At 37.0% G+C, this 19,648-nt stretch overlaps 3 protein-coding genes and 1 long non-coding RNA gene across 7 annotated transcripts; 1 reads left to right on the forward strand and 3 right to left on the reverse strand.

Moving 5' to 3' along the window:
* Positions 1–152: 152 nt before the first annotated feature.
* LOC125500235 lies at positions 153–2,133 on the reverse strand. The gene is made up of 2 exons (XR_007277478.1): positions 1,804–2,133; positions 153–1,694 (listed from the first exon to the last, which is right to left on the reverse strand). It is a non-coding gene; the product is annotated as an uncharacterized LOC125500235 (long non-coding RNA).
* LOC105685498 (TRPL translocation defect protein 14) lies at positions 759–14,864 on the forward strand. 4 transcript variants are annotated; one of them, XM_048652179.1, is made up of 10 exons: positions 759–1,083; positions 2,757–2,824; positions 3,668–3,705; positions 4,585–4,622; positions 8,363–8,506; positions 11,089–11,217; positions 11,316–11,786; positions 11,863–12,070; positions 12,152–12,333; positions 13,742–14,864. In XM_048652179.1, exons 1-10 carry the CDS (start codon positions 1,044–1,046, stop codon positions 13,753–13,755), a joined length of 1,332 nt encoding a protein of 443 aa, XP_048508136.1. In that variant the 5' UTR covers positions 759–1,043; the 3' UTR covers positions 13,756–14,864. The 4 variants fall into 4 exon arrangements, with proteins under 4 accessions (XP_048508136.1, XP_048508135.1, XP_012255050.2 ...); XM_048652178.1 differs by having other exon boundaries at positions 762–1,083; positions 12,718–14,864; XM_012399627.3 differs by having other exon boundaries at positions 762–1,083; positions 8,366–8,506; positions 12,718–14,864.
* A 256-nt stretch (positions 14,865–15,120) lies between these two features.
* Positions 15,121–17,957, reverse strand: LOC105685501. Its single transcript, XM_012399632.3, has 2 exons — positions 17,720–17,957; positions 15,121–17,200 (listed from the first exon to the last, which is right to left on the reverse strand). The coding sequence occupies exons 1-2, from the start codon at positions 17,800–17,802 to the stop codon at positions 16,663–16,665; spliced, it is 621 nt and encodes a 206-aa protein (XP_012255055.2). The 5' UTR covers positions 17,803–17,957; the 3' UTR covers positions 15,121–16,662.
* A 153-nt stretch (positions 17,958–18,110) lies between these two features.
* Positions 18,111–19,648, reverse strand: LOC105685500 (DNA repair protein RAD51 homolog 4-like). The gene is made up of 5 exons (XM_012399631.3): positions 19,508–19,648; positions 19,232–19,433; positions 19,036–19,148; positions 18,767–18,974; positions 18,111–18,696 (listed from the first exon to the last, which is right to left on the reverse strand). Exons 2-5 carry the CDS (start codon positions 19,373–19,375, stop codon positions 18,202–18,204), a joined length of 960 nt encoding a protein of 319 aa, XP_012255054.2. The 5' UTR covers positions 19,376–19,433; positions 19,508–19,648; the 3' UTR covers positions 18,111–18,201.

The following is a 19,648-nucleotide window of genomic DNA, read 5'->3' on the forward strand; positions in this document are numbered from 1 at the left end:
TTCGATTATAGCAATTGTATAAACAGCAATATAACGCTTCGGAGTAAGGTTTGTGAACATTCGCGTCAATTTCAACCGCTGCACAATCGCACACCCAAAAAGCATCAGTTGCAGAAAAATTTAGCAACACATTGTTCTTTTCATGATGTTGATTAGGGCTAATCAGATGTAAAAATATACCTAACAATTAGACGTAAAACTGGACTCATAATACATCTTGCCTTATCATTAGGAAATTGAATAATTTCAAGACACACACGTACTATTCTAATGAATAAATTAGTGATAAAAGTTGAAGCCTGTCTTATTAGTTTAAGCAGTGTGTAACGTAACTTGACAAAAAATCATAGTGAATGTAAAATATACTCATATTTTGCAAACTTATTCCCATCATCATTACTATCATTAATATTGCCGATTCGACAAAGTGATTATTATAACAATACTTGTGCCAGAGTAAAAGAATTTACATATCAAATTGTGTGTTGAGAAAGCATCAATTTTATAACTTCCGATTTTACTTATCCATTGTATCGTTTCTAAGTTGAAAATATCAAGTCAGTAATTCGTTCCTTCGATTAATTATCATTTAGAAAGGATCGAAATAAAGCATGGCCCCCCACGTTGAGCGATATATTTCCGATAATGGATTTCAAAACGCCCGCTCTATGTCTATGGAAAGTCGATATCACGATGAACCACGTCAGGTAACTTCACGCGACACCCGGCCGAGTGTCGTTCGTTTCTCGAAGCTGCCTGGCCGCAGTTCTCGCTCCGCGGGTGGCTCACCAGTCACTTCAATCCAAGCCCGCGGTTGGAGTGCACGTAACTTGTTTGACTTTATTTTGGTACCATCGTCACGTTTCTCATGTCTTTTTATTCGCGATTGCTATTGCTATTAACTTTTGACATGTATAGCGAAGTGTTTATGTAGTATCGGTTGCGTCCGTAGACGCTATTCATCTCCAGATTAACTGACACCTTATATCAATAGAAATCCATCTTCTAAACAAACCGACAAATTAATCGCTGCCCGATACATTATGGAACAAAAACGCGTTTACAAAGTGGTTCTCACCGGGGGTAAGTACATAATACCCATACATAATTGTACGTAATTTTCCCATTGTTCACTTGTGTTTGCTCTCAGCTGGACTCAGCTCAGCTTAGAGCATTTTCTTACGACTAATTCCGCTTAACGTACTACATTTATTGCTAACGAAACTTGGCCGACCAAAGGTGTTATATATTTAGCAGATCTACCTCACTTTGTAGTCGTATAAACTACAAAGGATCCCCATTCACACATTTCATTCTGCGCAGTCGCTGGCCACAATTTTCCATCGGCTGAAACCACGTGTTTTATCATATAGAAATAAAACCGCTAACCTTATGGTAATCTGGACATCTGGATATTTATTTATAGATATCTCTTTGACGTACAATTACATTAATGATCCTTATTTGCCTAGGTGAAATTGCTTGTTGAGCTTATTTTTGTTTTCATCCCATGTGAAGGAAGTACGCTTATCGAGTAGCCTGAAATCTTTCAAGCTAGTTCTCATGTTCACCATACACCTGCCAAGCATTCCATCAAGATACGCATTTTATCGGACATAAGTATGCATCCCTCTCTTAGCCATCGCGGTGAAATGTAACCCTTATGGTATACGCGTACGCCAAGTCATCCTCATCTACTTGAAACATTATAGACATACTCGGATGAACCATATAAATAGAAGGACTTGTTAAGCGTAGCTACATTGTGTCAATATCTAGCAACATGTCATTTTGAGCACGCACCAATTTTACCTAGAGTAAGCCGACAAGAAGCAAGTATAAGATTGTAACTCAAACGAATCCGACCAATTGTGATAATTCACGTCGATTTACTCGGTCCAGTTTACTTCAGTATCGCCTTGTTGGGGTACTCGAATGAAAATAGTAAATAAAATCTTGGAGAGGGGGCCGTTCTTGGCGTGCAATGCCGTCGTTATGGTCGACTTATTAAAACGTAGTTGAATTTGAATCAATAATTGCATCTAACGATAAATAATACGGCGCGGTGTGTCTAATCGTTGTACATCGGCGCAACAACTAGACACCACTAGTTGCCACGAATCGAAATTTCAATCACTTTGTCTAAGGTTGATTACAGTTTTGCTTTTGCGTCAAGTAAAATAATTTTTTCGTGTGAAAATATAATACGACTCAAAATTATGCTACGTTGGCATAACTCGTAACATATCATCTTTCAGTCGTATTAAATTTTGCAGCATCATCAACTATAGAATTATATCAAGTACCTAACTGCGCTGCAAAAACACCTGAAATAACTTTCGATAAATTTGTATATTCACTAGGTAAAACTTGGGTGATAATATTGACTTGTCATCCTCTGCCACATTATCGTGAATGCGTCGTATTCTCAATCATTGCTAGTTTGCTTATTTCCATCGCAAAAATTAACCGACGAACGTCCTGCATCGGTAAAATCTACGGAAAGGGCTTTGAACTCGGTGCAAAAGTTGATGCAACGGTACGTGTAACTCGTTGCCTAGGTCATCGTGGCCTTCACCTAGTCGCAGTTCGACCTTGGGTTCCAGTTTTCCGAAGGTTATAGCCGATACGTCGTATCTAGCATGCTCCTCGCGACTCCGAACGTACGAACCGCCGAATTTGTCAGTAGGAGAAAAAGGGGCATTATTTTGCGGTCATACATTTTTCACTTTCTTATCATTTTTTCGCTGTTTCAGGTCCATGCGGTGGAAAAACAACCGGACAGGCTCGCCTTTGTACATTTTTCGAGAACATGGGATGGAAGGTGAGAAAGATTTATTTAAATTTGTAAAAAGATACTATGAAAGGTGCTGTACAGAGTGTCCTGTACCTGTTACATAATATCACGTATACTTATATATACGGTTAATTTCGTACCATAGGTATAAAATATCTTTCAATTAGATTCGCACTTTGAAAACTTTCAAAATTGCTCCAAACAGTTCGCCAAATATTTTTCTTCTTATTCATCTTCCTCCCTACCAAATTTTCCACATCACTGATAAAAGACTGATTTTGAAAGTTAATGGTCCTGTCTTACAGAATCGCTTTTATACACTAATTGCTATGTATAACTCGCAAACCTATGCAGGTAAGAATTGGCTTAGGATAAATTAGCACGAAAATTAAATCAAATCAGATTCAATCGACGTCAAACGAAACACCGTGAAAAATACTTGATCAAGCATGTGAATGGGAATGTCATTTGCCCAAGCAATTGAAGCGATGATAACGAAAGTAAGATATAAATGCTCAAGAACCTCATTTTATCCTCTTCTGTTTATTTCCAACAGAGTTTTCAAATTATTGGCAACGAATAATTATTACCCGTATCACACGAACTACGTACCGTGTGGGATTACCAATTATTCCGAGGTACCTCGAATTGCTTTCTCACATAAATTCATCAACGCGTCGATTCAATTACAAAAACCACGTAACTTACGTACGAACACCTAATTCCTACCGATATAGCGGCAATTACACCCATTTGTAGACAATATATATGCACACATGTGTCATACAAATGATCGAAGAATTCGAACTGGTTTGGAGCACCCTGGTTCGATGTGGATTCGATAGAGTTGGTGGTTGTCTTCTTTTTCAGGTGTTCCGTGTTCCCGAGACAGCGACTGTGCTGCTCAGGTATGCTATCACAAGATATCAAATATCCAAATTTTTTTTGACGAAAATTGCAAAAAATACCAAAGCAAATTTGAAGATACAGAACGAAAGAGAAAAAACGAACGCACCGTTCCATCGGGTGTCTTCAATATTTTTCTCTCATGTAAGATGTCAAATTTTGCTAGGTACGCACTCGCTATGGTAATTATTTTATTTTATTTTTTTTTTTTTCTAATCTGCCTCGATTTTGTGTGCTATTTTTTTTTCAAAGTATAAGCCGCTGATGCTTATAACAATTGAATGGAATGCGCACAGTAGTGAAAATTTGCGATCGGTAAAAATCCTCGAGCAATTCCGTTTTTTATATTTTATCTCTGCTTCCTTTTTTATATTCATTTTTCACAAGCCCTGCGTGTTAACAGTCACGGTCGATCTTTTCGCGCTCACAATTTTGCGTTATGCAATGAGATCCGAAACGACAAGGACATATAATTTAAATTAACACGCACTCTGCACAGGTATATATTCTCGTCAATTTCAATAGCTGTTGTCCACCTGTACACTGTGCGCAATAATCATACCGAGTGTGAATCAATCGACTGCTAAATTCACCCGTTCATTTACCTTTATTGCCGCAAACTTTTGCTCTCGTATCGTCGAGTGGCGGAGAGTAATGGGATCCATCATTTGGATAATATATAAAACGGAAGAAAGCCATAACGAACTGTTCGTACCCATCTCTTTTCTTGTTTCAATGATAACATCGACGACGACGAGTTTATGCGTAAAATTATCAAAAGTATGACGTTACCAAAACTATTTCGAGTCCGCTCTGTAATACGTATGCATATATAATACTGTTCATTTTTTTCATCACACCTCTGCTTTTTTCAATTTCAGTGGCGGCATCAAGTTCACAGACCTGAACGCTGAACAGGGTGAGCCTATTATTCATTTTAATTACACTTTTATCCTTATCATCATCATCATCATCATCATCGTCACCCCGTTCTCTTGGCATACATTACCCCTGATACGTTCATTAGTTATGTTATTCATACATCACCGGACACATTATACCTTCGTGTCAGGTTTGTAATTCTATACGCTAATTTTGCGACGATACGAGCCGCTTGGCAGCAGCTGCGTACGTTATTGGCGACGAATCTACCCGAATTTCTTGCCAATTTCACGCGCAGCTGAGTGTTTTATCCTACCTAATCTCGAATAAATCTAGAGACTGCTCGGCGCCGAGGAAAAAATATCATCAACGGTAAATTATCTGTATCATTTGCATATATTACCCATCTTTGAGAGGTAACAGGCGTTGCGGCGGTACCTTTTGAGCTGGGATAAGATAGATTGGAAATTCTTTGAACAAAAAAAAGATATCCACAGCGGTGAGAGTACAAGGCACAAAATTAGCAACGTATTTGCTATTAAAGAAAAAAAAAAAAACAGAATTTTTGATACGACCACCCATTAAGTGCAATCATCCGGAATCTAATTAGAATTGAAAAAAAAAAAAAATATCAGATCACGACGTTGGACCTTCCCTGTGATAGAATTGAACATTGGTTTTCGGGAGAGGATTCATCACATTTTTTTTTCATCTATAGGTAAAGAAACGCTCGTTCCTCTGATTACGCTCTAGTCGATTTTTTGGAGCGAAATTACGTAGAAAATAATATAAACAGACAACGACACGAGTAAATTAAAAAATGGAGTGACGCCAAAGCTCAGTTCCTCACGTGACTAAAATTGTCTACTCGTCACGAGGTCTGAAAATGTTATACCTATATGTTAGCTTCTGTATTAGAACACCCGCGCACAGTTTGTTAAATCGAATTCTGTGGTATATTTAAACAACGCAAGGATATAAAGATATAGCGTATGAAAACAAATAGATAAACAGAAAGAAGACCGTAAATATAAATCGAAATAGAAGGAAAATGCACGCAGATAAATCGCAGCGACGACGATGATCGATAAATCAGATGAATACAATCCCTACTTATTCAGCATATTGCAGAAAAAAATTCTTCAAATAAATAATGGCGTGTAATTCTGTTTGCCGCTCGATAGAATATTGCATAATCTTTCGACCTTGTCGCAGTACAAAAGTGAAGATTTCAAAGGTTTCCCTTATTAACCCATCATGCAATCATCCATCTGTACCGTTAGGGCTTCACTTCGGTATACGTAACCGTCACCGATCACATAGCTTCTATGCCGGAAAAATTCTGTTCTTCTTGAAAAAAGTATTCCTTTTTTTCTTCTTTTTTTCTTCAAGTAAGTGGTAATCATTCTTCGTTCGTCCATGCGATATTACGTCTTAACAATTTGCATAATATCGAAAATTTTCTCGTATTTCTTTTGCCTGAAACATTATTTTTAGACGATTCATAAAATGGACGGAATTCGTTCGACAAACGGATCGAAGACTGCCAGGGACAGGTCTCGGGAAATATCATACTAATTCATAATTAATTATTTATGAAGACGCACGAAGATAGAAGTCGGAACTGGTGGGGTCCGTAGCATATTAGCTAATAATTCTCGTTCGAAAAATTAAAACCGATCATATTATCACGTCTGTACACCCTATGTCTTACTTTACTTGAATTATTTATTCGTGACGGCGGTGGGTCAAATTTGTCTCTTATCGCAAAACGTCCAGAACTGCATGGCATAAATTAACTGCAACTATAGCAAGACATCGCGTTGGTGAAAAATATGGCGTACAATAGACGCAGCCAAGCGAAATTTGATACTGTGAGACATGCTCTTCTAATATATCACATATTTATAATTAAAACTTTTGTTTTTTGCTGGGTCAAAAAAATAACAGGACGACGGAGAAGAAAGAGATTACAGGAAGTTAGACCGACACGATATGAAAACCGAGACGAAAAACTTCGAACCTCGAGCTGCGTATTTGATATTACAGCCTCTTGTAACGACGTACTCAACTCTACAGACACCTAGATAATTCATTCACTTTAACAGCGAAATGAAAAATTGGACGACTATCGATTAGCAATTATGTATACTCACAGCTGTTATGCCTCAATCTTCCGAGTAATAATAACGGACTTTTCTGGATATAAGCCAATACCATGATGTAATCATTGTGTCCGACGTATAGAAAAAGCACCCAAGTTCTCGTAGTCAAAGCAACAACTCCCCAGGTACGGAAAAATCAACTGATTTGGATATTTTCGCTTTCCCCGACCGGAGTTTCCATTCCGTAGGAACTTTTGACGGACAATAAAGGTATCGAAGAAAGAACAACTGCGGAGATCGAGAGCAATTTTTACCCGTTCATGCGGCGCGATTATTATTCATCTTTCAATTTTACTTCGTAGAACAGTTCGCCGGTCCCACCGGTCTAATTTGTCCCAGTGATAATAATTGTCATACGATTGTAGCGATTGTCAATTTACCGCGAGAACCAACGACGAAACTAATTTTTGGTTTGATATTTCTTTCTAATTACCATTTCGGATCCCTCGCCAAAACTGCAAGAAATAATTGTACTGTTATATAGAATCGAGGGAAATCCATGTTGATCCTGCGGGTGGAAACGAATCAGTTTACGGTAGTTTCCGAAGGTGTCTGTCGAGGTGAATCCAGTTTTCAAGGGTGAGGGTGTCCAGGCGCCGGCATCCTCGGGTCAGGGCGGATCGATACCCCAGTGCCCCGTTACGCGCTCCATGTGTCCTGATATACGCGACCTAGAAGTTCCTGTTGCGCCATTTTTTGATACTCACTACCCCAACATTTTCAAGATCGACCGTCCTATTATAAAATATGCACAATTGAAGACCTTGTAGGTATAATTTCTTCTTCGTCTTCGACAAATCGGAGCTTATAATTGTTGCAGCGATTGGTCAATCGATTGACTGATTTGGAATCGCAAAAAAATGCGATGCTGTATATTCTGGCAACAGAATTGCGGATCAGTTATAAGATAGCCTTCGGTGATCGGTGCACTACGAGAGGTCAATCAAAACGAGGTGATATCAATCGGTCGATAATGAAAGTCCACCCAACCGCAGATCGCGTACGTCTATACCTATGTAGGTGAATACTCGAATACTTATTGTACCCGGTGCGTTATTACAGCGTTTTTGGCATTGTTACAGATTCTTTAACCGACGACTTACGCGACGGACAACAAGTGTCTGGTCTTCACACTTGTGCGCGGTTCCATATTCTATTTTATTTCAAATTGGAAAAGACCCAAAAAGATTATTCGTTGCAGTCGGATAGTATCTTTGTATCTTTTTGCACATTTTTGCCAGACGATATCGCTCTTACATGGCGTATCTTTAACGAAACGGCTGCACCCTCTAAATATTATCAACATACATCCCAGCTTCGCCCCACGGTTATGTATACCCGCTGTTAAATAATTCCACCTCAATTCCGACCCCGGTTCTTTCTCTTTCTATTTTTTCGAGCTGCCTTGTTAAACCGATGTATGCGATACTCGTATCACGTGCTGCGCAGAGCCAAATATATTCTGGTATCTGTATTCAAATTTTCGATAAATCAGGTTTTCGACGTATATAGCACGATGGTACCGAATCCGGTGAAAGTAGGGTAAACAATTTAATAACGGTAAAAGAGGGAAAAAAATTTTTGGGGGCTGAAAAGGTATAGTTGGTTCTAGCAGGAGAGTTGACGAGAGGTCCTTTGAGGTCCGAACAGGAGCTACGCAATCGTTCGAGTCGCAATAGCAACAGCGGGGAGGATAATATCGTCCTACGGGACGAAGCCAAGTGGCCCGAATTCCTACAAGTCGAGTCCAGTGAGGGTGAGTCGAACCTGTCGAGGACCCTCAGGATACGGGCCGATGATATTGTATCATTACCTACACGGGTTAAATTTACCTACATATACCTATTTACGGCACTGCATTATATCCATCTTACATACATATATGACTCTTTTTGAACGTACAACATCGCTGATTGAGTATTTTCATTAATGGCTAATTAATATGTTTACGTAGCTACTTATATCGCTCTATCATAACGGATGGAAGTTTCTTTCCGTGAAAAAAATTTAACAATTAATAACCGTTTGTTCGTGGTTTATTCTTGCTTTTCCGTTCTCCTCTTCCAATTCATTCGATTTGAGCGTTGTGGTTCCGTGATCGTCAGATCTACGATTGCAAAGTAATTAACTAATAATTAGCAATGTACGTCTACATACACGTATGCCCGTATAATGCACACAGCCAAATGTAGGATGGATTGTTGTAAGCTGTGAAAAATTTACCCGATGTCCTAATAAATCGTGTGACTCTTGTCTAATCCTCGCTGATGCTAGAAGCTGCCTCAAAATTGAATGAAATAAAATTTTCAGAAATAAGATATGAAAGAGAATTGTAAGCTAGATTTCGTTTTCACTGCAGTAACAACGACTCATCACGATCACCGTAAGCTAGTTTCTATTTTTTTTCCAACGTTCATTCCCTCTCGTAAGATGTTTTCAATTTACGCCGAAATCAAAGTCGATTCGACTTGATTCATAGGACATTGTTTGATGTCGGATCGATGCATCGTAACGCTTGAGCTGGTCGCGTGACTTTGGCCTCATTTAGAGCCATGATAAACGTACTGGAGTTGAGATTTGTATTCGCCGTCTAGTTTGTTAATCGATCTACATCTTGAATACGTATGTCTATAGCTATTCAATACGAATACTTTGATTCCAGTTGGCTCGACTACAGCTCCATGGTTAGCAGATTAGTTTGAGACGGTTCGACCGCATCGTGATATCTCGAAGATAGTCCTCGATGTAAAAAGAAATCCGCCCATAGTTTGAGAACAGTATAGCTCTTCGTACTCTCTGATTGTGAGCCAAGTTTTATTCAATATCTACAACTTTCTGGTCAGCTGCTCAAACGATAGATATCGTGAATCCCTTCGCACGGCACACAGGATAATCAATGTCACCCCGATCGCTCAAGGGGTTGAAATATTAACTTGTTGTTCGATCGGAAGGGTAACTAATAGAAACCGAGAACGTATATGTCTTCAAAGTTTCTACCATACAAATTCAATCAAGTGTTCGTAATTTTAAGAAATTTTAACACACTGGTCGTCAGTTTGTACTTCATACGCAACGGTTCACGCGAATTGAGACGCAAATGGATTTGATGTAAAAAATTCCGGTCGAAACTTGATTAGCAGAAATTTTTCTTCTCTTTTTCCTCACTTAAAATTAACCGCACTTGCATCATCAGCCCGGAAAAAAGGCTCATTAGTCTCCTAATTTCCGTTATCACGTCATTGAGATATATAGCGAGGGTCGTCAAAATATTGATAAATCATAATAATGTTTACGTGCATCAGTCTCTATTTTAATATGTAAGGATAGAAATCTGAATAGCTATCTGGGTTTCTATCGAGGTAATTGGCGATAAAATATGCTTTGAACCAAAGTCCCGAGCGTGACTTACGAGAAAATTATCTAAATGGTTCATTAGCATATATATTCCTATTTTTTCTACAGAATTGTGAACATTTCGTTTACTCGACTAGTACAATTATAGGTTCGCCTATTTTTGAACCGCTCATCGATATAATATGATACCTATTTATGGCGGAAATTGATGTGACTTGTGTGGCTTACTAATTTATGAATTATCGTTTACTCCCAGCTATTCTTGTATCGAGATAACGTTTGACTTTTACTCGTCGCTTGCGCTAATCTGCTCTCTTGATGTATATTTGAGAATAATTATTTATTTATATTAACGGTAATTAAATAAATCGTTGATATAATGTCGCCTTGCGATAATTCGATACCGCAGACGCCGTACGCGTGTCGTTGATGAATTACTACAAATGACCCCAGCTTGACGCCTGGAGATAGTCGTTCGTATATGCGATATTATTCAACAATTACGTGGATAGATATCTATCTGCAAAGTCGAATCGTCCTCCATGTGTATCATCGTACCAGTTTTTTCTCGTTCAAATTGCAACAATTTTACTATAAGACCGGTGTATGATATAGACTTTTCTAATTTATCTAGTCAAAGACCCTGGACTGAATTAAAAAGTCATCAAACGTCATTGAACATTAATTTGATTCGCCAATTTTCTTTTTTTTTTCCCCCCTAGTCAAGTGGTAATCTGTAGAGGCGATTTATTCACATGGAGTACAACACTCCCAACGGAAGAATTCTGTCGTACCAAAAAGTTTTATGTATCCACAATTTCGCATTATTTATTCATGTATGTAATTGTTTGTAGCGCAATCGCTATTTTATAATTGCTTGCAATGATTTGTAATCCAATCTTCACCCTGTTGCAACCATTCAATCACATGAAAAGTAATCGACCTGGTCATGGATTCAAATTTTCAACTTGCTACTTGTTGCAGCATTTAAATTTCAAGAAAATCTACTACGAACTATGATTCAAATCGAGAACACATTTTTCCAACTCGGGGACAGCTGTTCCAGAAATTGCCTTATTATCTGCGATCGTGGTGCAATGGATGCCTCTGCATGTAAGAATCTATTTTTTCTCGTTTTTCTTTTACTATCTAGATGTATATGACTAACATGGTCACAATTCTAATCTTTTTATACTTTACTCTATCCGTAGTTATCTCAAAAGACAAATGGGAATTGATGATGGCATCTAATGGATGGAATAACGTCGAATTGCGAGACAATCGATACAATCAAATCATTCATATGGTATCAGCTGCAAACGGAGCTGAGGAGTTTTATTCCACCGAAGATCACGCCTGTCGCTCAGAGGGTGTAGAACTCGCCAGAGATTTAGATTACAAAGCAGCCGCTGCATGGGTTGGACATCCTTATTTTGACGTCATAGATAACTCGCAGGATTTTGACAGCAAAATTTGCCAGATGATCGAATGCGTGTGCCAAAAATTAGGCATTGATACCGGAGACCGATTGAGGGCCAGCAGTCGTAAGCTCAAATTTTTGGTCAAAGGGCCTCTACCGGAAGAAGGTTTTCCTCCGTACCAGGACTTTGACGTGGTTCATAATTACCTTCAAAGCAAAACACCAAAACTTCAGGCGCGACTCCGCAAACGCGGGCAGAAAGGTGATCTACAGATTTACTTACTTCTCCTAATTTCCCGCTATAGAGAGATTATACAATAAACTTGGTGGTTTTACAGGGCATTGGTCATACATTCATACAATCAGACGGCCAAAAATGTGTGGGCAGGTTGTCGAAGTTAAAACGCAACTGACGCATCGTGATTACTTGAATATGTTAGCTCAGCGAGATGATTCTCATTTTACCATCTTCAAACGTCGACGCTGCTTTTTGATCAACAACCAATACTTTCAGTTGGATATATACAGAGAACCAGGACATCCAAGGTATGCATATTCTTATCATTTCCAGATTAAAAAAAGCGCTAAGCTAGAAGGTAACATTGGATTTGGTCCCTGTTATTTCAGATGCAAAGGATTAATGTTACTTGAAACGTACACAGCTTTAAGCGGAGAAGAGTTGAAGCGTATCTTACCACAGTTCCTCGAAATTGAGAAAGAAGTTACCGGCAATCCGGACTACAGTATGTTCAACCTCAGCCTTCGTGAAGAATGGAATAGTACCAACAAATATTGTCACACTTTACATGGTAAGTTGAGTAAATTATTTATCTCTGTAATCTAGACCTGAGTCGACATTTAATATACCTGTATGATAACGAAAATAGTAGGCGCTTATTAAAAGTTTGCCTTCGTCTAATCCTCAGTGTTTTCGTCTAGGATTGTAAATTTTATCAAGAACCTGAACCGATTTTGTAATCGTGGTATATATTCAGTCCTTGAATTTTTCATCGAGAAATTTTTCAGCTAAAATAATCCATCGAAGCTTTGGTGTAATACATGTAGAAACCATGTATGCTGTTGTTCACTAATTCAACTATAAACATGATGCTTCCTAAAAGTCCTCAATAGCAAGCTCCGTTGTGTCGGGTTTTGTAAAGAGCGATTGGATTGTAAAGATTATTCTCTCGCAGGACCAGGTGAGGGTGCAGAAGATACAAGTAAAAAACATCATCAGGAAATGAGTGGATCGCCAAGTAAGAAGCGTGCCAATGCGGCAAATAGTAGGGTCAACGGTGTAGATCGTAATGGTGTCGATAGTTTAGAGAATGGAGTCAATGGACTTAACGGAGTACAAAATGGTGTCCACTGTATTGCAAACGGGATGAAACATGATCACGTCAGTGAAAATAATTACAAGACGAATTGCGTCGGCGATTCGTCGGAGAAAGTGGACGATGGAATTTGTGATAACGGAACGCATAAGTGCGGGCTTCAAAATGGCTTAAAAATATAACATCTAGAATGAAAAGGAAATGACAAATATACCCAGCTATTAAAGACCCGCAGTGGTAGGCATTGGATGATATTCACTTTGTTCAATAATTACCGTAAACACCGCGTTTTTAGGCAATATTAGTCTGTAAATGAATCATGCGTAGCGTAACCACTATTTTTCATCTAGTTACATGTTGAGCAGAAAATATTATCTTTCTTCCTGATGTCTAGTATATGTACTTAAAAACCGCACTAATTAGAAACCAAATGCGTTGCCTACCCTTAAAGATGATATTGTGACGACAGGAAATACCAATTCTCAAACCAGTTATTTTCGTAATCGAATTAGGTGCATACATGCCTGAATTACATGCGTCCTGCGTGTACCTACCGAATTACTAATTTTACCTGAAGTATTTAGAGAGGATTGAGGGAGAAACTTTCTGACTCTACAGACCTTAACACGGAAAAGAAAATGGAACAGAGAATAAACAATAAAACAATTATTTATCTCTCAAACGGCAACACGCTATGATTATGTATTTAATTATTATGATATCTTTCTAGTAAGTTTACACAACTTGATTGTATTACCACCAATGCTGAGTCAAATGGAAATCGTGTATTCGTAAAATAATCTCAAATTCTAGTACCCAAAAAGCATAGAATCTTGAAACACAGATGGTAGATTGAAGCAATAAGTGAATCATTGCCTTTTAGCTCGGTACGACTGATTTGGAGAACCCGGTCACACACCAACTGCAATTCATTTGGATAATGGATGGATGAAACTCTTGGAGAGAGTTTATCGGTATTCCAAGAGGTGTAAATGCGTGATATGATACTTAGAGAACATTTTGGATTCATGTGTGCCGATGGGAGTAAGAATTTGTCGCACCGTTACGTTCGGAAACATCAAGAGGCAATTGGGGTAATTAATTGATCCCTTGTATTCAAATTAATTAAAGAGAACGCTTTTAATATCTTTGCAAACAGTATCCAATTAACTTGGTCTTCTCTTTTTTCATCTCTTTTATTATGAATACACGATTATTGACAAAATTGTACGTATTAAAATTTCAAAACAAAGAAAATTATCCATATTATTAACTTATGAATTTGAAATAATTGAAATGACCCGAAATCATTTTGAATTTATTTTTGTGTAAATAGCGTATGACAGTAAAAAAGTATAAACTACTGACGATGATGGAATTTATGTTGTGATAAAACAAAGTTCTCATTGAGGTATTTAAATTTTCCTTTTTAACAAATTTTATCCAAAAAAATTGGAGTAGGAATCAAGATGAATGCTTTTTGCGCATTCATATCAACTCGTACCTTGCTGTGGTGAGATCGTATTACGAATCACTGTTGATTGTAATAGAAATTGCCTTTGATTCGTGAATTGTCACTATTTACAAAATTCATGTTCATAGTTTTATCTTCTAAATGTGAAATGCCTGATAATAATTCATCCTTTTTAACACTCATATATATGAATTTGGTAATTTTATTCAATCAAATAATAAACTGTTAAAAAAAATACAGATCCAAAAAGAACGACCATTTTTTTTATCATTGATAATATTCTGTATTATCAAATTTAACATTTTTCTATTTTTCCTACTCTACTGATCGATTTTCTTGCGATACATATTGCTATACACCTATCACAGGTTTGTCCTCATTGAAGTCGAAGTGCCTGTGAAACATTTGTTGTATATGCAATGAAAGTATATATATTTTCAACAAACTATTGGCACACATCACGAACATATTCGATTTATCTGATAACACATTGTACTTATCATTGAATAAAACAGTCGTTTGTCTGCCACTACCAATATCATTTTTTAAACCTCGATAATATTTTACTATTTTCAGTGTTCTATTCACATTTTAAGAGTTCGTATGCAGTCATGATATACTATAACGCGATTAAATGCTTTTTGTGATAATCGTCAACACAGTGGTTAAATATTTCATACCAGACGGTTTGATAAGAAATGCTTTTTTACCATCTTTCGGAGATGATTCTTCCAAAATGAGATAGCTCTTTGGGTGGAATTGAGAATTACTGTATATTAAGTACGAGCTCGTCTAAAAAAAACTTTATTTTCAATATTTCAATTTAAACTTTCTACAAGATTATATTTATATTTAATAAATGGTTGTGTGTCATCTACTATAACTAATCATTTGTTTTTCGCATAATTGAAATTTTACATTGTCTGGTCACTGGGTTTTTTTTTTTTGTTTTGTTTCATGGTGAAGACGCAAGCATTAGATTCAAGTACTCAATTATGTACCGATTCCAAACCTAATCATTCTTCACGAATACATTAATTATTTCATTGTAGCTGTGTATATACAATGGATATTCCTGGCATGTGTAAGTATATTCGAATAACTAGGGAGAACAACGATGAGCAATGAGAATACATACAACTTGTTACAGAGTAAAGCTGATGGAAGAAATGGTGTGTATTACATAAAATTCTATTCTTTTCAAACAAAACAGTAGTTGAAATAATGTTAATCTGTATTCAACGGGGTAGAGTAATCACTTAAATCTACAAATGGGACCAGCCGCTGTTTGAGTAATATGTAAAAATTCGAACGATTTGTGGAAGTATGTGGACAATACCGGATATATTGTAAGTGAATTGATTACCCATTATACATATAATGTACTATTGTCTTACATGTTAGATTTTCAGAAATTAACATCTCCATTTCTGAATTGGTACAGTGATCACTTTGGAAATACCCAACTTTTAGACTCCCGGATTCCATCTTGGTCTAGATTATTCCAACCCCATGAGCGATATAGTATGTATATATTAATATTTTCTGTTATAGCATGAATTACATATGATATTGGAAATATGCGCGATAGCTGAATTACAGAAAATTCTATGCTATGAGTTTATGAATCATCGATTGCGATGAAGAATCTTTGTTGTCATGAGATTTTTACAATATCAAAAACGCTTCTAATTTTCGAAATTGTATAATAATAATTGACAAGACAGCATTCTATCAATACTACTATGTCAATTTTTGAGAATTAAGCTACGTTTTAGTCAAGTATGCTTATTATTAACAACGTCTATTTGTAATTGTAATATTCTTACTTTCGTTACCTGTTATTTATACTGTGAGTTATGGAAGCATTGAATGCAATGATATATTTACTAAGAGCCCGAACCAGCTCCAGCTTACATTAAAAAGTGGAAAAAAGTTATAATTATAACAATCAGAAGAAAACTTGAACAAATTTCGAGGGATCTTTCTTGCTAAAGTATCCATTCATTTTAGATGGCTGGCTAAATTTGATTTATTCTAGTTTGAAAATTGAGAATGGATTATGCGGATGACAAATCTGTGAGAACTAGGGCACCTGGAAAATATGTCTTGCTCCAATAATTGCTAGTGATTTCCAGGTCCAAGTCTGATGGTTATCATTGAAATATGAAGTACTCTTTCAATAGATTAAATTGTACCTGAGAAGTGAATTAGATCCCAGTAACATTGGTAAAACATGCTTTCATTTGAACGAATTTGATCAAATATAGAAGTTGATGATTCAACTTGATACCTATGAAATAAATTAATAATTTAAATAGATATTAAATTTATCTACTGATTGCTTTAGTTTGTTGCGCTTTGTACATTTTCATAACTTTCTTCCCTGGAATTAAGGTTTGTGTTAATCCAGGACGTTTTTTACGTTTGTGCGTTTGATTATTTTCTTGATCTACTTCATCCCCTTCATTAAAAGTTACTTGACCATGATATGGTGTTTGACAAATTAAAGTCTCCTGCGGTGCTCGTGCTGACTCTAGTTCTATAGCCGAATGATGTAAATCAGAATCATGAGCAAATGTGCAATTATGACCAAATCGACATCGTCCTTTGCGATAATTCCAACATATCTTTTTTCCATTTATCATTTTTGTATCATCTAAGGTTGGCGTCATTTTAACATGCTTTTCTAATATTGCACTCTTCGCTTTCTCTGCTTCGACAAATGGGTTTGAGAAGACAGATGTTTTCAGAGTAGGTGTCACGTTGAAGTCTGGTGTTGGTAATGGAAGTTTATCTGTGGAAGTTGGCTTGGTTTTCGATTCGCAATTAGCATCCCCTCTTTCCTTGTTGTCCTCCTCCTTGCAACTGAGAGTTAGGCAATATCAGATTACAAAGAACAGGCACAATCTTACATCTAGTACCAACTCTATCGGAACAACCGAAGCTCAGGTACTATTCAGGGTTTGTGACTAATGTGTAATATCTTTTAGTCACAGTTCAAATCTATTATTTATTTTTCATTGTGGTTCACAGGTCTGGCAAAACAAAACACACAAGATTCCCATGCATTTGTCCAATCGCACCCACGGTAATAGAATGATAATAGCTAAAAGTGGTGATTACTAAAAGCGAAACCGAAAAGAAAGACACACGCTAGAAATGAAAGTGGTGTACAAGTTTTGTACAACTAATTTTCCTTGAATCTATTGAACCAGCTATTTTGTCATTTAATCAATCGAATGAAGTCTTTGAACAAAATAGCAGTCAAATATTGTCGGGATAGGATCAGTTTCTTTAATATGGTAAGGGTGATGGAGACAGGCGTACATTAGGTTAAAAATCTAGTCAACACAAATAAATTTTGACACTTTTGGGTGACCTTACATGTTGTCGGAATCATCGGAAACAGAATCAGAGTCGCTATCGGAGCCTGAGGAAGTACCGTAATCGGCGACTAAGGAAGCCATTGCACTTATCAATTAATTAATAGAAAAAGAACTATTAAATACTACTCTAACAACCACCGTGGATTATTCCAATTTTAATTCAAGAGGAATTAGCAGATGTATGTACAACACAGTAAACTTAAAGAACATGGCAACGTCGCTTAGTTGAAGTCAGTACGCCACCGGAAGTGTGCATACAGTGCCCCTTAGCAGCGTTCGTCATAACTTGCGTTTCAACATTCGTCAGCGGGTGGTTTATAAATTGATTTGTCTAATTTTGTTAATTTTTTTGATTCATCAGAAACAGTCAATTATGTAAAGACGGCCAGTAAGGAAATTTAAATTGTATTTATAGATGCGTATTTCGTTTAAAAATTACCACAAATAATTCGGAATTCGAACTTATATGGAATATAACATTCACACAACACCTGCGTTTGTTATTTCGGCGTAGCAAACAGACTGTTCTGTTGCTAAATAACTACTCTTCAACAGCGATATCTTCATAATTCCAGGATCAGTTGTCTCTAGAAGTAAGCGCGTGTTGGGTACAGAGAGCCAGTATTTTCCTAGTGCTACTCGGACTGTTGCAGGATTATTAGAACCATACCCACCGTTCCAGTCTTGCCATTTCGTTATGAGATTAATTGTAATAACCACTATATTCAATTCATTGGCAATACATCGCATTACATTAGAAAGATGATTTAGGCCACAAGTGTAATTAGACCGGAGTAATTCGGAGGACTTGGAATTGAAAAATATTGCAGGTATGGAATCAATGATCAGAAGCTTGATTGGCTTTTCTGTATCCTCTCGTTTCAACATCTTCAGACTATGCAAAAAATTGACCAGCTCTGCTACTGATTTTGCACGAATAACGTTTATGTGATTAAGAGTAAGTAGCCTCAGTTCCTATGAAAAAAAATAGAAAGTTCTGATTGATAATTACATATGCAATGTTTAACTGAGAAAGAATAATCACCTTGTTGCATTTTGTGTTCTCTAAAATCATGTGTGCCCTAAGAGCGCAAAAATCTCCCTTCGTATCAATGTAATACACAATGCCTTCTAATTTGTTAGCAATGTTTACAGCAATTGTATGACATAACTGTGATTTCCCAGATGAAGATAAGCCACACATTTCATAAATATGCCCACCACGTAGACCTCCTTTCAGCAAATTATCCAAACTGAAAAATAAGAAATAATTTATCTAATTTCACCGAACTATCGATAATCACTGCCTCATACTTTTTAATTCCAGTTAGTATCACATTGTTGTGATTGGTTTTCAACAACTCTCTTCCATTCTTAATTTGACCACCATATAATTTTGTTATCTCTTGTTTTATTTCCAGAATATCCTGAGAAAAATGAAAAAAGACTTGTTATCAGTGGAGATACCCATACAGAATTAGCTGGCTTCTAATGAAACCTTGTTATCCACCTGAAATGATAGACCGGCGTATTGCATCAACTTTTCAGAATCGCTTTTCATGAAATCGAAGGCAGTATAAATCTTTCTGTTTTGCAAATCAAATACTGTTGAATCGGTTAGCTTTGGATGTACACGGACACTCAGTCTCGACATCCCAGGCTCTGTTTATAGTAGAATCCCCATTCTTCAGCCAACAGTAGAATCGACAGATCTGCATGATATGGATTTCTGTGTAAGGTTCAAATGTAGTATTTCTCCATGATTATACTGAAATATCTACTTTACTTTTATTTGCGAAGGGAGCTATCAAGTTACTACACAATTCAAACGCGATGATGATAGATCGAATATTAAAATGACCTCGATCACGAGTCACAAGGTCCCCGATGTTTCGTGAGCCGCCACATGCGACCGGTGGCGGTTGAG

This window comes from Athalia rosae, chromosome 3, assembly GCF_917208135.1.
Source record: "Athalia rosae chromosome 3, iyAthRosa1.1, whole genome shotgun sequence".
NCBI classification, from domain to species: domain Eukaryota; kingdom Metazoa; phylum Arthropoda; class Insecta; order Hymenoptera; family Athaliidae; genus Athalia; species Athalia rosae.

Bases quoted from the DNA above. Each gene is read 5' to 3' on its own strand.
- LOC105685500 (XM_012399631.3), bottom strand. From the start codon at position 19,375: ATGTCGAGACTGAGTGTCCGTGTACATCCAAAGCTAACCGATTCAACA. The intron at 19,149-19,231 runs GTGGATAACAAG...CATTTTTCTCAG, and splicing joins ACGCCGGTCTATCATTTCAG to GATATTCTGGAAATAAAACA. The intron at 18,697-18,766 runs GTGATTATTCTT...TTTTTTTCATAG, and splicing joins AGAACACAAAATGCAACAAG to GAACTGAGGCTACTTACTCT.
- LOC105685501 (XM_012399632.3), bottom strand. From the start codon at position 17,802: ATGGCTTCCTTAGTCGCCGATTACGGTACTTCCTCAGGCTCCGATAGC. The intron at 17,201-17,719 runs GTAAGGTCACCC...CCTAACTCTCAG, and splicing joins TCCGATGATTCCGACAACAT to TTGCAAGGAGGAGGACAACA.
- LOC105685498 (XM_048652178.1), top strand. From the start codon at position 1,044: ATGGAACAAAAACGCGTTTACAAAGTGGTTCTCACCGGGG. The intron at 1,084-2,756 runs GTAAGTACATAA...TCGCTGTTTCAG, and splicing joins CAAAGTGGTTCTCACCGGGG to GTCCATGCGGTGGAAAAACA. The intron at 2,825-3,667 runs GTGAGAAAGATT...CTTCTTTTTCAG, and splicing joins TCGAGAACATGGGATGGAAG to GTGTTCCGTGTTCCCGAGAC.